The sequence below is a fragment of the Salvelinus alpinus genome, chromosome 3 (assembly GCF_045679555.1).
Source record: "Salvelinus alpinus chromosome 3, SLU_Salpinus.1, whole genome shotgun sequence".
Lineage (NCBI taxonomy): Eukaryota > Metazoa > Chordata > Actinopteri > Salmoniformes > Salmonidae > Salvelinus > Salvelinus alpinus.
Window position 1 is genome coordinate 46,378,528 of NC_092088.1, and position 15,452 is coordinate 46,393,979.

The window sequence follows — 15,452 nt, forward strand, 5'->3', positions numbered from 1 at the left end:
AACAAGAGCCAGGTAGATGCTATTTAAATTCTTGCATCCATAGCTCAGTCTATGACTTTGACAGTGGTTACATGGCACGGTCAGACTGGTTGAAATGATAGATTGTGCCTTTAATAACCACTGTCGGCGGCTTCCTGGTGTGGGTGTGGCTGTGTATACTTTGTGCTGCAAGTATTATTGATCTGCCCAGGCTGTTCCTCTCCTCTTCTGCAGCAGTCTATTACTGCCTGCCTGCTTTGTCTCGTCTGATCTGCCCAATCACTCCAAGGCGGCTCTCCCTAATGAGTAGTGACTGCCTCTTCATGCCAGCTATCTGTGGATAATTCTGTTACTAGATGATACTCTGGAAAGTCACTCTTATTTCTAGTTTTACATTTTACAGGACACATTTTTTAAGAACTTTTTTTAATCTAACACATTTGTGAATGATTTATGCGATTTGCGGGAAGAAGCCATTTAGATCTGCATTTACAAAACACAGCGAGTGTCTTTCCCTTTCTGCTTAAAAACGCATAAACCCTTGCTGCATGTTGTAAACACAAATCTAAATAGCTTCTCATTGTAAAATCTGCTCTGCTTCTGTCAGGTTTCGCTCCAAATTATGAATGTAAAAGGAGTAATTTTGTGCTTCAGTTGCACTTCTCCACTCGGATGAAATATACAGTTGAAGTCGGAAGTTTACATACACCTTAGCCAAATACATTTAAACTCAGTTTCACAATTCCTGACATTTAACCGTAGTAAAAATTCCCTGTCCTAGGTCAGTGATGATCACCACTTTATTTTAAGAATGTGAAATGTCAGAATAATAGTAGAGAGAATGATTTATTTCAGCTTTTATTTCTTTCATCACATTCCCAGTGGTCAGAAATGTACATACACTCAATTAGTATTTGGTAGCATTGCCTTTACATTGTTTAACTTGAGTCAAATGTTTCAGGTAACCTTCCACAAGCTTCCCACAATAAGTTGGGTGAATTTTGGCCCATTCCTCCTGACAGAGCTGGTGTAACTGAGTCAGGTTTTTAGGCCTCCTTGCTCGCACACGCTTTTTCAGTTCTGCCTACAAATTTTCTATTGGATTGAGGTCAGGGCTTTGTGATGGCCACTCCAATACCTTGACTTTGTTGTCTTTAAGCCATTTTGCCACAACTTTGGAAGTATGCTTGGGGTCATTGTCCATTTGGAAGACCCATTTCTGACCAAGATTCAACTTCCTGATGTCTTGATGTTGCTTCAATATATCCACATCATTTTCCTACATCATGATGCCATCTATTTTGTGAAGTGCACCAGTCCCTCCTGCAGCAAAGCACCCCCACAACATGATGCTGCCACCCCGGTGCTTCACGGTTGATATGGTCTTCTTTGGCTTGCAAGCCTCCCCCTTTTTCCTCCAAACATAACGATGGTCATTATGGCCAAACAGTTCTATTTTTGTTTCATCAGACTAGAGGACATTTCTCCAAAAAGTTCGATCCCCCCCATGTGCAGTTACAAACCGTAGTTTGGTTTTTAATAGCGGTTGGCTTCTTCCTTGCTGAGCAGCCTTTCAGGTTATGTTGATATAGGACTTGTTTTACTGTGGATATAGATACTTTACTACCTGTTTCCTCCAGCATCTTCACAAGGTCCTTTGCTGTTGTGCACGCTCCTTTTGAGGGAGCATGCACTTGACATGCAGGTATGTCCACCAGAGCTGTTGCCAGAGAATGTAATGTTAATTTCTCTACCATAAGCTGCCTCTAATGTCGTTTTAGAGAATTTGGCAGTACGTCCAACCGGGCCTCTCAACCGCAGACCCACGTGTATGGCGTTGTGTGGGCGAGCGGTTTGCTGATGTCATTGTTGTGAACGGAGTGCTCCGTGGGGTTATGGTATGGGCAGGCATAAGCTATGGACAAACAACACTGTGCATTTAAATTGTCATCGATAAATGCAAGAGACACCGCGATGAGATCCTGATGCCCATTGTCTTGCCATTCATCCGCAGCCATCACCTCATGTTTCTGCATAATGCACAGCCCCATGTCGCAAGGATCTGTACACAATTCCACAAGCTTTGGTTGCCAAGCAAGCTCGCTCATTCCACCCACACTGCCTCTCTCTGGTACAGAACTGACTGATTAGGCACCAAACGTCACATCGATAGTAAAAATGCTGGGGAAATATAGATTCAAAGCTGCCTGGCTGGATGTTAATGTTTATGAATGGTTATGCCAGACCCATTAAGGGATGTAGTAGAGGTTAAACGCCGTTGACGCACCGTTTTATTTGTGAAATTGCGCTAACTTGCCTCTTTAAATTATTTACCCACTTATTGCATTCTCAGCATTGGACAATGATCAGAAGGCATCTTGATCTGAGACCTAATCGCACCTACCTCTGCGAACGAGTGGATTCATGTATGCTCGTTATGTTCGCCTGCTCCCCCGGATTTGCCTTGTTAGCAGCGCATTCACTCACCACTCTGTCTAACGAGGAACTCCGCCCACGACAAACCGAGAGGTGAAATTAACTACCTCAGCCCAGACCCACAGAGGCAAGTGGCAGAGATGTCCCTGACAGCGTATTTTGAGTGTACAACTTTTTAAAAATCGCTGATATTTCAGTCAGATGTCTAGCGCTAGCTAGGTAGCTCAAGGGTTCTGGCTGTTAGCCAAGTAGCTAGCTATAACTAGCTGGCTAGAAGGATGAAGTTAGACCTAATGTTGAACGGAGCCTGACCTCAGCAGGAGAAGTTGACTGACATTAATTAAGCTAGCTATAATCAAGATGTTCTCATAACAGAATACCTTTTCTCTACAGTGAGTAGTGAGACAGATAGGGGTGAGTCAGGCTGCAGTTGAGGCAAAGGTGATACAGAGAGGAAGCATTGAAGCAAGCAGGGAGAGAGGTTAGTTATACAGTGGTTCCCAAACTTGGGGTTCGGGACCCATGTGGGGTTCCGTAAAATTTAAATGGGGTCCCCCGAGTCTTTAATCTTATTAAACACATGAATAACTTGTTTCTCTTCAAATGGGTATAGAATACAACATTTGAGTCAACTAAGGGCCTTTTACGCCATCAGAATTAACTTTCATGTTGTGTTGAAAGCATGTGGGACCTAAAATGGTGAAATATGACGATAATACAACATATTATTATTGTCATGTACACTGAGCAAAAATATAAACGCAACATGCAAGAATTTCAAAGATTTTACTGAGTAACAGTTCATATAAGGACATCGGTCATCATCAGTACTGACTTACCACTCATGTATGTAGTGAAACATGTATTATTGAGTAGAACTTTGGTAGTGATGAATAGTAAGTTGTTTTTTGTGGCAATATACTGCCATCTGCTTGCAACTAGAAACAATTGCATAATAGTAACTATTACAAATTGATGGTCCTTGAAAATACATTTTAGTGCTTGAAGAAGTACTCAAATCCTTGAATTTGACTTGCCACGTGTTCCAGTTAGTGCCAATATCCAGAAACTTCATATAGACATTGAAGAGGAGTGGGACAACATCCCACAGGCCACAATCAACAGCCTGATCAACTCTATGCGAAGGAGATGTTGCGCTGCATGAGGCAAAGGGTTGTCACACCAGATACTGACTGGTTTTCTGATCCACGCACCTACCTTTTTTAAAAGCTATCTGTGACCAACAGATGCATATATGTATTCTCGGTCATGTGAAATCCATAGATTAGGGAGGGCCTAATGAATTTATTTAAACTGATTGATTTCCTTATATGAATTGTAACTCAGTAAAGTCTTTGAAATGGTTGCGTTTTATTTTAGTTCAGTATAATTTACTTGTGTGGCTGATAGCCAAATAGCGTTGCACTTCTCTGTCCCCTGATGAAAATTACACCTGCTCTTTCCATGAGACTGACCAGGTGAATCCAAGTGAAAGCTATGATCCTACATTGATGTCACTTGTTAAATCCAGTTGAGGAATAGCTTGTGAATCTGTGCCATTCAGAGGGTGAATGGGTAAGGCAATATGTCAGTGCCTTTGAATGGGGTATGGTAGTAGGCGTACCGGTTTGTGTATCAAGAACTGCAACGCTGCTGGGTTTTTCACGCTCAACAGTTTCCTCTGTGTATCAAGAACGGTCCACCACCCAAAGGACATCCAGCCAACTTGACACAACTGTGGGGAGCATAGGAGTCAACATGGGCTAGCGTCCCTGTGGAATGCTTTCGACACCTTGTTGACTCTCAATATAAAATGCAGGTGAAATGGTTTGAGAAACAGATTTTTGGATTGTCTGCGTTTTGAAAATGCTTATTTCTGAAAGCAAATTGCGACCCCCCCCCCCTGCATTTTTGTCAGTGTTAACAAATGGCATACGATCTTGTGTAAAAAGGTTTTGGTTCCATCAGTAAACCAATTATTGTATCTCTGTCCTATGGTGAGTGTGGATCTGTGTGTGTGTTCCCTGCAGGCTCAGCAGATGCTCTCGGCCTGCCTGGAGAAGGTAGATGTGTCCAACACGGAAGGCTATGACATCTTCATCACTCAACTCAAAGAAGGACTGAAGAATACCTCACATGAGACTGCAGCCAATCACAAAGTGGCCAAGGTGAGTCACACTCAGCGCTCTGGGAGGGTGCGAACTGGATCACAACTTTCCTACTAACAAAGGATGCACATTTTGATAAATGTTGCTGCCGACTAACCAACCCCCATTAACCAGTTAACAAATGGTTAAATTAGTTCCAAACAGTAAAATGACGTGCCCAACATAAAATACCGTGCATGGGTACATTATATTTTAATAGCTTAAAAGACGGGACAATAACAAGCCTATCCTCTCATATTATTGAACATGCAACTACTGTAATGAAGCAGACAATGTAATATATAATTTCCAAAATGCATTTTGTGGGATAACACTGTTCTGAAAGACACACTTGATGTGAGCCATTTCATGTGACCGAGATTAACATCTTTGTTAGCAATAGGGGTGTGTTGAGTAGTTGGACAAAACGGTTGTCATAACGAATATGGGCAATCTTCTGGATACGATTATGATCAGAGTAATTTTTTTTTATGATCCGTAACTGGAAAAAGTAACTTTCGGCTACCGACACGCATCTTTCTCATGTCAGTCATTCGGTTCTACATGGTCTAAATAACTCAACTGTCTGTAAAGAGAATGGCAAGCTGTAAGCCTACGTTGATTCTGCTGCTCTGAATGGATAGTGAAGCTGTATTTCTCCGCCCACTCGCTTCATGTCACCCGATCAGCTTTCATCTAATTTGGCGACAGATTCTCGTGAACATAAAAAAAATATATAAAAATCTGCGTAAAAGCAATATAAGCATTTTCCCACAAGACGTTTCCATCATATTGACTTGTTGTGGAGAAAATAGGTTTGAACCCCCCCATCTTTCCACTTCTACCTACACACAGTTAATGTTCTCAGAAAAATATATATAATAATGTGTGTATGTATACAGTTGAAGTCGGAAGTTTACATACACCTTAGCCAAATGCATTTAAACTCAGTTTTTCGAAATTCCTGACATTTAATCCTAGTAAAAATTCCCTGTTTTAGTTTATTTGAAGAATGTGAAATGTTAGAATAGTAGAGGATTATTCATTCAGTTTTTATTTCTTTCATCACATTCCCAGTGGGTCAGAAGTTTACATACACTCAATTAGTATTTGGTAGCATTGCCTTTAAATGATTTAACTTGGGTCAAACGTTTCGGGGAGCCTTCCACAAGCTTCCCACAATAAGTTGGGTGAATTTTGGCCCATTCCTCCTGACAGAGCTGGTGTAACTGAGTCAGGTTTTTAGGCCTCCTTGCTCGCACACGCTTTTTCAGTTCTACCCACAAATTTTCTATACGATTGAGGTCAGGGCTTTGTGATGGCCACTCCAATACCTTGACTTTGTTGTCTTTAAGCCATTTTGCCACAACTTTGGAAGTATGCTTGGGGTTATTGTCCATTTGAAAGACCCATTTGCGACCAAGCTTTAACTTCCTGACTGATGTCTTGAGATATTGCTTCAATATATACACATCATTTTCCTACATCATGATGCCATCTATTTTGTGAAGTGCACCAGTCCCTCCTGCAGCAAAGCACCCCCACCACATGATGCTGCCACCCCCGTGCTTCACGATTGGGATGGTGTTCTTTGGCTTGCAAGCCTCCCCCTTTTTACTCCAAACATAACAATGGTAATTTTGGCCAACAGTTCTATTTTTGTTTCATCAGACCAGAGGACATTTCTCAATCTTTGTCCCCATGTGCAGTTGCAAACCGTAGTCTGGCTTTTTTATGCCGGTTTTGGAGCAGTGGCGTCTTCCTTCCTGAGCGGCTTTTCAGGTTATGTCGATATAGGACTCGTTTTACTGTGGATATAGATACTTTTGTACCTGTTTCCTCCAACATTTTCACAAGGTCCTTTGCTGTTGTTCTGGGGTTGATTTGCACTTTTTGCAACGAAGTACGTTCATCTCTAGGAGACAGAACGTGTCTCCTTCCTGAGCGGTATGATGGCTGCGTGGTCCCATGGTGTTTATACTTGCGTACTATTGTTTATACAGATGAACGTGTTACCTTTAGGCGTTTGGAAATTGCTCCCATGGATGAACCAGACTTGTGGAGGCTCACAATTTTTTTTCTGAGGTCTTGGCTGATTGTCTTTTGATTTTCCCATGATGTCAAGCAAAGAGGCACTGAGTTTGAAGGTAGGCCTTGAAATACATCCACAGATACACCTCCAATTGACATCATTTATCAGAAGCTTCTAAAGCCATGACATCATTTTATGGAATTCTCCAAGCTGTTTAAAGACACAGTCAACTTAGTGTATGTAAACTTCTGACCCACTGGAATTGTGATACAGTGAAATAAACTGTCTGTAAACAATTGTTGGAAAAATGACTTGTGTCATGCACAAAGTAGATGTCCTAACCGACTTGCCAAAACTATAGTTTGTTAACAAGAAATGTGTGGAGTGGTTGAAAAACTAGTTTTAATGAAAAGTTAAGTGTATGCAAAGTTCCGACTTCAACTGTATATGTTTGTATGTATGTCATACCTCCCAAGTGGCACTGCATCTCGGTGCCAGAGGCTTTACTACAGTCCCTGGTTCGAATTCAGGCTGTATCACAGCCGACCGTGATTGGGAGTGCCATAAGGCGGCGCACAATTGGCCCAGCGTCATCCGGGTTTGGCCGTGGTAGGCCATCATTGTAAATAAGAATTTGTTCTTACCTGACTTGCCTAGTTAAATAAAGGTTCAATTAAAAAAACAACTGGCAGCAACCGCAGCGCAATCAATAGGAGGAGAACAGTGGCTGTTGCTGAAAATATAGCTTGTTATGCAAGTGTTGCACACCAACAGATGGAGAACCTACACCAGTCGAGCAATTAATTTCAACTTAATTTTAATTTGACTTTACAAACAACAAGAGGGCTTAATTGGAGTCTTTCTTCGGAGGCTAGACCTATGTAAAATAACTTAACTGGCTGGGCTAGGTTGTGAGGCTTAACAGCTTATGGCTGCAATCCTGTTAACGGGATGATATGACAACAGCCAGTGAAAGTGCAGGGCGCCAAATTCAAACAACAGAAATCTCATAATTGAAATTCCTCAAACATACATGTATCTTATACCATTTTAAAGGTAATCTTGTTGTTAATCCCACCAAAGTGTCCGATTTCAAATAGGCTTTACAGCAAAAGCACCACAAACGATTATGTTAGGTCACCGCAAAATCACAGAAAAACACAGCTATTTTTCCAGCCAAAGACAGGAGTCATAAAAAGCAGAAATAGAGATAAAATGAATCACTAACCTTTGATCTTCATCAGATGACACTCATAGGACTTCATGTTACACTATACATATATGTTTTGTTCGATTAAGTTCATATTTATATCCAAAAACCTCAGTTTACATTGGCGCCATGTTCAGAAATGCCTCCAAAATATCCGTAGAAATTGCAGAGAGCCACGTCAAATAACATAAATACTCATCATAAACTTTGATGAAAGATACATGCTTTACATAGAATTAAAGATACACTTGTTCTTAATGCAACCGCTGTGTCAGATTTCAAACATCTTTACGGCAAAAGCACAATATTCAATAATCTGAGAACAGCGTTCAGCCACAAAAGGAAGCCATACAGTTACCTGCCAAATTGTGCAGTCAACAAAACTCATAAAAAGCATTATAAATCTTCACTTACCTTTGCTGATCTTCGTCGGAATGCACTCCCAGGGCTCCCACTTCCACAAGAAATGTTCGGTAATGTCCATCATTTATGTCCAAGTAGCTACTTTTGTTAGCACGTTTAGTACACAAATCCAAACGCTCGTGCAGGTCCAGCCGAACGTCGGACGAAAACTTTAAAAAGTTATATTACAGGTCAAATAAACTCGTCAAACTATGTATATAATCAATCTTTAGGATGTTATCATAAATATTCAATAACGTTCCAACCGGAGAATTCCTTTGTGTCTATAGAAGTAATGGAACGCAAGTCGATATCATGTGGAATGCGCGTGACCAGGACCTGGCTCTCTGCCAGTCAATAGGCGATGAGTTGAAAATCGACCAACCTCAGATTTCTCACTTCCTGGTTGGATTTCTTCTCAGGTTTTTGCCTGCCATATGAGTTCTGTTATACTCACAGACATAATTCAAACAGTTTTAGAAACTTCAGAGTGTTTTCTACCCAATACTAATAATAATATGCATATATTAGCAACTATGACTGAGGAGCAGGCCGTTTACTCTGGGCACCTCTGTGCACCCTTCATCCAAGCTACTCAATAGCGCAAGGCACTTAACCCGAATTGCTACTGTTAGTAATACTGGGTAAGATCGTTTGCAAAATTACTAAAATTTAAAGGTTTCCCAAAGTGTGATGCTCAATGTCTCAAATGCAACATCTGTAGAATATCTTGAAGTATATGAATGCACTTCCGTCTCAGCATTGTCCTCTGCCTTACCCTTGTATGACGTTGTGTTCCTGCCATGCAGAACAACATCCGCCCTTATGGTCATGCTCCAAAGATTTTTTGACACTTTTTATGTAGAGAGATTATGCTCTCACTCTAGAGCTAACCCCATTCAGTTGACTGGTTGATTCTTTTTTATTTATTTTTTTACCGTTATTTTACCAGGTAAGTTGACTGAGAACACGTTCTCATTTGCAGCAACGACCTGGGGAATAGTTACAGGGGAGAGGAGGGGGATGAATGAGCCAATTGTAACCTGGGGATTATTAGGTGACCGTGATGGTTGAGGGCCAGTTTGGGAATTTAGCCAGGACACCAGGGTTAACACCCCTACTCTTACGATAAGTGCCATGGGATCTTTAATGACCTCAGAGAGTCAGGACACCCGTTTAACGTCCCATCCGAAAGACGGCACCCTACACAGAGCAGTGTCCCCAATCACTGCCCTGGGGCATTGGGATCTTTGTTTAGACCAGAGGAAAGAGTGCCTCCTACTGGCCCTCCAACACCACTTCCAGCAGCACCTGGTCTCCCATCCAGGGACTGACCAGGACCAACCCTGCTTAGCTTCAGAAGCAAGCCAGCAGTGGTATGCAGGGTGGTATGCTGCTTTATTTAAAAAATGTTAAATTTGTGAGGGTCGATAGGCTGTTGGTCGATCAAGATTTCGTTAGTTGAGAAGTAGCAAACAAACCAAAAAATATAGCCGTTGCTGTCCACGGTTCTGAAACATCCGTGTTCTGTGATTGGCGCCTTGTCCTACACCTTGTTGCTATGTGCATAATAGCAAAGTTAACCAGCATGTTGGTGTTGAGAACAATGCGGAGGCAGCAGCAGAATGAAGAGATGCGAAAACAGCCCTTGTCTTATTGTCTAAGAAAAGTGAGGCGAGAGGGAACCACAACTTAAGTAGGTATATAATCAAAAGCCTAACTGTTAAATGTGCCTGGCTTTATAAATCATCCATATGTACTGTATCATGAGAAATAAGACAGATCCTGCTTGTGTTGCCTGTTTCAGTATTTGTTTAATAGCCTACTGATTCCATGAACTCCAAGCCTCATGCAACCACGTCATTCGGCTGCTGTTTTTATATTTGCTATGCTCTAATACATTTTTTCATTAGAACAGCGGCCAAAAATGGATTCGAATTTATTTAGTGTTTACACTCTTCCAAATTGTCACATTTATATATATAGTGATGCACTGATATGACATTTTTGGCCGATATCCGTTATTTTCCTTGCCCCCAAAAAAACGATACAGATATTTACAATTTAAGTGTCCTTTTCAACATTCTAGTACAGTTAAATAGTTAACACACACGGACGCAGCGGTCTAAGGCACTGCATCTCAGTGCAAGAGGCGTTACTACAGTCTCTGGTTCCAATCCAGGCACGTTGTCACATTCGGCTGTGATTGGGAGTCCCATAGGGCAGCGCACACTTGGTCCAGCGTTGTTTTTGGCATTTACATGTCCCCATTACCAGTAAAACATAATCAAAACCTTTCTTTCACTTACTTGCTATGCTGTTTCGTTCATTTGTTCAGTCGTTTCATTCTCAACCAGGATTTCATCATGCATGTCAAGCGGTGAAGTTTCAGCTCTGTCTGTCCGTGGCCTCTCTTCCTCGGTGCGCACGGTCACTATGTCCATTTCCATCTTGTCCAGCTGTGTATGTAACATTTCGCGTAAACCCTGTTTCTTGTCTGCATCGACGTAGTGGTCCTTGCAACCATGCTCGATGCTAAGTACGACACAGTAAAGTGAGAATGCCACCCAATTGCCTGTTCACAGCCTGTCGGCAGTTTGGTTGAGCAGGTGTTTCAATGCCATGACAGAGGGTATCGCGTCTGCTGCAGGCGCGGTTGATGAGTTTATTTATCGAGTCAGTTCGAATGGAGCTAGCTAGTGTGTTCATGTTTCAAACATGTTCTCAAATGCCGTTGAAATGGCAGCAGCGGTATGACAACCAGCACATTCATGAGCATGCAATACTACTTTCCTCAGTACAAAATCCTCGTCAACCAACTGTGCTGTCAGACTCGGCATGCTCATGGGGCTGATATCGCTGGTCCAAATGTCAGTCGGGAAGCTAATAGCAGTGACGCTATTACTGTGTAACTCCGGTAGGGCAACATCTGAAAAATAGCGCACTTGGTAGTGTGTACCGGTGCTCGACCAGTCGCGAAAGTCAACATCACCCACGACAGAGAACGGTTGATTGTCAAGGGCAAGGAATTCCATTATCTTGGCATTAATGGATGTCGCCTTTTGAGTTGTCTCGCTGAAATGTTATTACTCTTTCAAATGACTGCTCGGCTTGACTACTCGGCTTGACTGCTCGAGCCACACAGTAGACATTGTGGGCTCGTTTAGGAATGCTGTGTTGCACGTGTAGCGCAAACTTTTTCGTGGCGCAATTACGTCATGTACCTACGTTATATAGATAAAGCACGTCAGCTTTGACATTGGGTTTTCACATCGGCGCTAAACTAGACATCGGGCCGATGTTGGTATTTTTAGCTAATATCGTCCGATTCCGTTATGTTCACCGATATATCATGCATCCATAATAATAATAACCCTCTTTCTTGATCTCCTTTTTGTTATTATCATTATAATAAGTAATTGCATTAGTAGGCTTAGTATAGCAGCCTTGTATAACCACCATCAAACTGTAGGCCTAAGAGCACATCCTCTTTTAGTCTAAATACCGTAACTTATTTAGGCATATATGTCAATACTTATATAGGCTACTGTGTCAGTCATTAATTAGTTCATGTCATCACACAGCATACGAGTCATTAATGATGTGAAATGCAATCATTTTAAATTAAAATAACAAAGCGACCATTGAATAATTAGCTTAAACTATATAAATTGACCATTCCATTTCGGTAATTGCATTTACAAATGCATGTGACTGTTTTTAGTCTTTGCTGTAATAAAGGATTTACAAAAATAATTGAATTTTTACAACACTCTACGCTTAATTTATCTAGTGTTTACATTGTTCCAAATTGTTGGAAATTATTATAAATTATTATAAATTAACAGCATCGGTTTGGCACACACAATATGCACGCAGCGCTTGCTCCTTACCTTGATCTCCAGTATTTTCCACAACGAGTCAAATTTATTCCACACATCTGACTTTCCCTTTACCTCCTGAGCAACCAGTGAACATTCCCCCGTTTTTGAGTTTCTATTTCACATGTTGGTGTTGGAGTTTGTTGTAACCAATTTATTGATGTGATTATGATATGCTATAGGACAGGCCCTATTGGTCACGTGCATGCGATGTGTACATGTCATGTAAAGAGAGCAAGGATTATTGAGGGAATAGGGAATGTTTTTCCTAAACAATAGGGATTTCGGAAACAACTTTTTAGTCGGAAATGGCTGTAATTATATTGCTGCTACAGCAACACAGACAGCGCGATAAACACTGATGTTTTGTGGTGGTCGCTGCAGCAGGGAGGAGACAACGGGTGCTAGTCTTTTTATTTAATTTGTATCTTCTTCTTTTTTCACAGCGCAGCAAGTTTGAGCCAGGCACAATCAAATCAATTGCGGTCGGACTCCCTCTAGTCACTTGTCTTAATTATTTAATCTAACAGAGCTCTTAAAGCATTAGACAAGCTCAGTGCATATATTTTGGGCGGCAGGTAGCCTAGTGGTTAGAGCGTTGGGCCAGTAACCGAAAGCTGCCAAGGTAAAAATCTGTCGTTCTGCCCCTGAACAAGGCAGTTTACCCACGGTTCCCCGGTAGGCCGTCATTGTAAATAAGAATTTGTTCTTAACTGACTTGCCTAGTTAAAGTAAAGTAAAAAAAATATATATAGTTTATTTTGATTTAAAACACGTAAGTGTCTATATATGGAAAAATACGTTAAAACATTTCGACCAATCGATTGGACTAAAGAACAGGTCGACCAAGATCTTTTTTGTTGTTGTCTGGAACAGCCCTGCCTCACTCACACATGACTGGGTGACCTACTTGTTCAGTCTTATTTAAAAGGGATGTCTGTAACAGTATATGTTGTTCTATAACCAGTGAGTGACCCAACACATGACTCTCACAGGTTTTTACTCATGCACATGTTTTAGCCCTGGTTCCATTGCTGAGAACCAGGGCAGAATAATCCCCTCTACTGGCCGTCAGAGTGCCAACCTGCACTCTGTTACATCAAGATAATTTTATTGCCCCATTTAATTTAGCACCCACTGCTTTAGCTTGCTATATTGTGAATGTTTTAACAGCTCCCCCCCCCCATCCTTCTGTATCAAAATAAATACACTCCCCTTGCAAATCCACTGCAGGACCAAGGCCTGATATTTGCAGTTTGCCTAACATCGGGCATCTCTTCCTTGGCCGGATCCCAACTCGCACTGCTGTAACAACCAGCTTGATGGATTTGCCTTTTCACTTTCCCAGTGACTCCTCACAGAATGGCATACATTGTATAATATATGTGAATTTGGGCGAACCCTGGTTGTATACTCTTATCTGCTGTACCAGCAGGGAAGGGATGCAGTATTACTAAAATGACACAAGGAAGGGACACCCTTCTCTCTCCTTCCCTAACGCTGTCTGTCGCTCTCTCTCCAGTGGGCAACAGTGACGTTCCATCTTCCACACCATGTGCTAAAGTTGGTCGCCAGCGCCATCGTGAATGAGCTGAAGAAGATAAACCAGAATGTCGCTGCCTTGTCTGTGGCCTCGTTCATAATGGACAGACTCTCCTACCTCTTACCAAGCGCACGGCCTGAGCTGGGGGTGGGCCCAGGGCGCTCTGTAGATAGGTGAGTAGGACCTTAAACCATGACAAACCTGACCGTGCACCACAGAGGTGGGAAAATCACTGAACTTTTATCTCTCCATTACCAATTTGATGTGTTTTGTTAATTATGTTTTGCCGTCATTTCTGAATTAATAAGGTATTGACTCTTGCTGTCTGTCTTTCAGATCATTAATGTACAGTGAGGCCAATAGGAGAGAAACATTCATGTCATGGCCCCACGCCGGGTACAGGTGGGCACAGCCTGACCCTATGGCCCAAGCAGGATTTTACCACCAGGTAGGCAGTGTAAGGACACCATCTCTCATCAGCTCTCTGTCTCTAATGCTTACATATTCATTTATTTACTATTTCATCCTCCAATTACATGTTTATCATGCATGCACACTAGTTTGCATGCTGTTTGATAGACATGTTGCTGTATGGCACACTATTGCTGACGCAGTATAAAATATATTTATTGCTGTACATAAAGTGTAATAGACTAGTTGGTTTTTATTGCGGATTGCTGAGCCTCATGGTACTTGACTTGGAGTTTCTCACTGTTTGGAAATGCCTTCTCTCTCTTCGTTCCCTCTGCAGCCTGCTTCCACCGGTGATGACAGGGCCATGTGTTTCACATGCAGTGTCTGCCTAGTGTGTTGGGAGCCCACAGATGAACCATGGTGAGTGACACATACTGTGCATTTGGAAAGTAGTCAGACCCCTTGACTTATTCCACACATTGTTACATTACACTTATTCTAAAATAGATTTCAAAAAACAAAAAACAATCCTCATCAATCTACACCCAATACCCTATAATGACAAAGCTAAAACATTTTTTGTTGTTGCAAATGTATATATATATTTTTTTAAATCACTTTTTAAGTAAGTATTCAGACCCTTTACGCAGTACTTTGTTGAAGCACCTTTGTCAGCGATGACAGCCTTGTCTTCTTGGGTATGATGCTTCAAGCTTGGCACACCTGTATTTGGGGAGTTTCTCCCATTCCTCTCACGCCCTGTCAGGTTGGATGGGGAGCATCACAGCACAACTATTTTCAGGTCTCTCCAGAGATGTTCGATCATATTCAAGTCCGGCCTCTGGCTGGGCCACTCAAGGACATTCAGAGGCTTGTCGCGAAGCCACTCCTCCATTGTCTTGGCTGTGTGCTTAGGGTCATTGTCCTATTGGAAGGTGAACCTTCGCCCCAGTCAGAGGTCCTGAGCGCTCTGGAGCAGGTTTTCATCAAGGATCCCTCTGTACTTTGCATCGTTCATCTTTCCCTCGATCCGCCTAGTCCCTGCCGCTGAAAAACACCCCCACAGCCAGATGCTGCCACCACTAAGTTTAACCGTAGGGATGATGCCAGGCTTCCTCCAGACGTGACGCTTTGCATTTAGGCCAAAGAGTTCAATCTTGGTTTCATCAGACCAGAGAATCTTGTTTTTCATGGTCAGAGTCTTTAGGTGTTTTTTTCCGCAAACTACAAGCGGGCTGTCATGTGCCTTTTTACTGAGGAGTGGCTTCCGTCTGGCCACTCTAGCATAAGGCCTGATTGGTGGAGTGCTGCGGAGATGGTTGTCCTTATGGAAGGTTCTCATCTCCACAAAGGGACTCTGGAGCTCTGTCAGAGTGACTGTCTGGTTCTTGGTCACCTCCCTGACCAA

At 42.1% G+C, this 15,452-nt stretch overlaps 1 protein-coding gene across 20 annotated transcripts in view; it reads left to right on the plus strand.

Annotated features, from left to right (window-relative positions):
• The window catches only part of LOC139570845 (dual E2 ubiquitin-conjugating enzyme/E3 ubiquitin-protein ligase BIRC6-like), a 138,207-nt gene that overhangs the window by 8,340 nt on the left and 114,415 nt on the right, over positions 1–15,452 (plus strand). For 16 of the 20 annotated variants that reach the window (XM_071393100.1, XM_071393106.1, XM_071393113.1 and 13 more), the window contains exons 3-6: positions 4,446–4,583; positions 13,610–13,803; positions 13,967–14,087; positions 14,382–14,464. In XM_071393100.1, coding sequence (XP_071249201.1) covers positions 4,446–4,583; positions 13,610–13,803; positions 13,967–14,087; positions 14,382–14,464 — 536 coding nt within the window. The remainder of the gene's footprint in view (positions 1–4,445; positions 4,584–13,609; positions 13,804–13,966; positions 14,088–14,381; positions 14,465–15,452) is intronic. The other 4 variants (XM_071393104.1, XM_071393109.1, XM_071393118.1 and 1 more) reach the window with 1 other exon arrangement.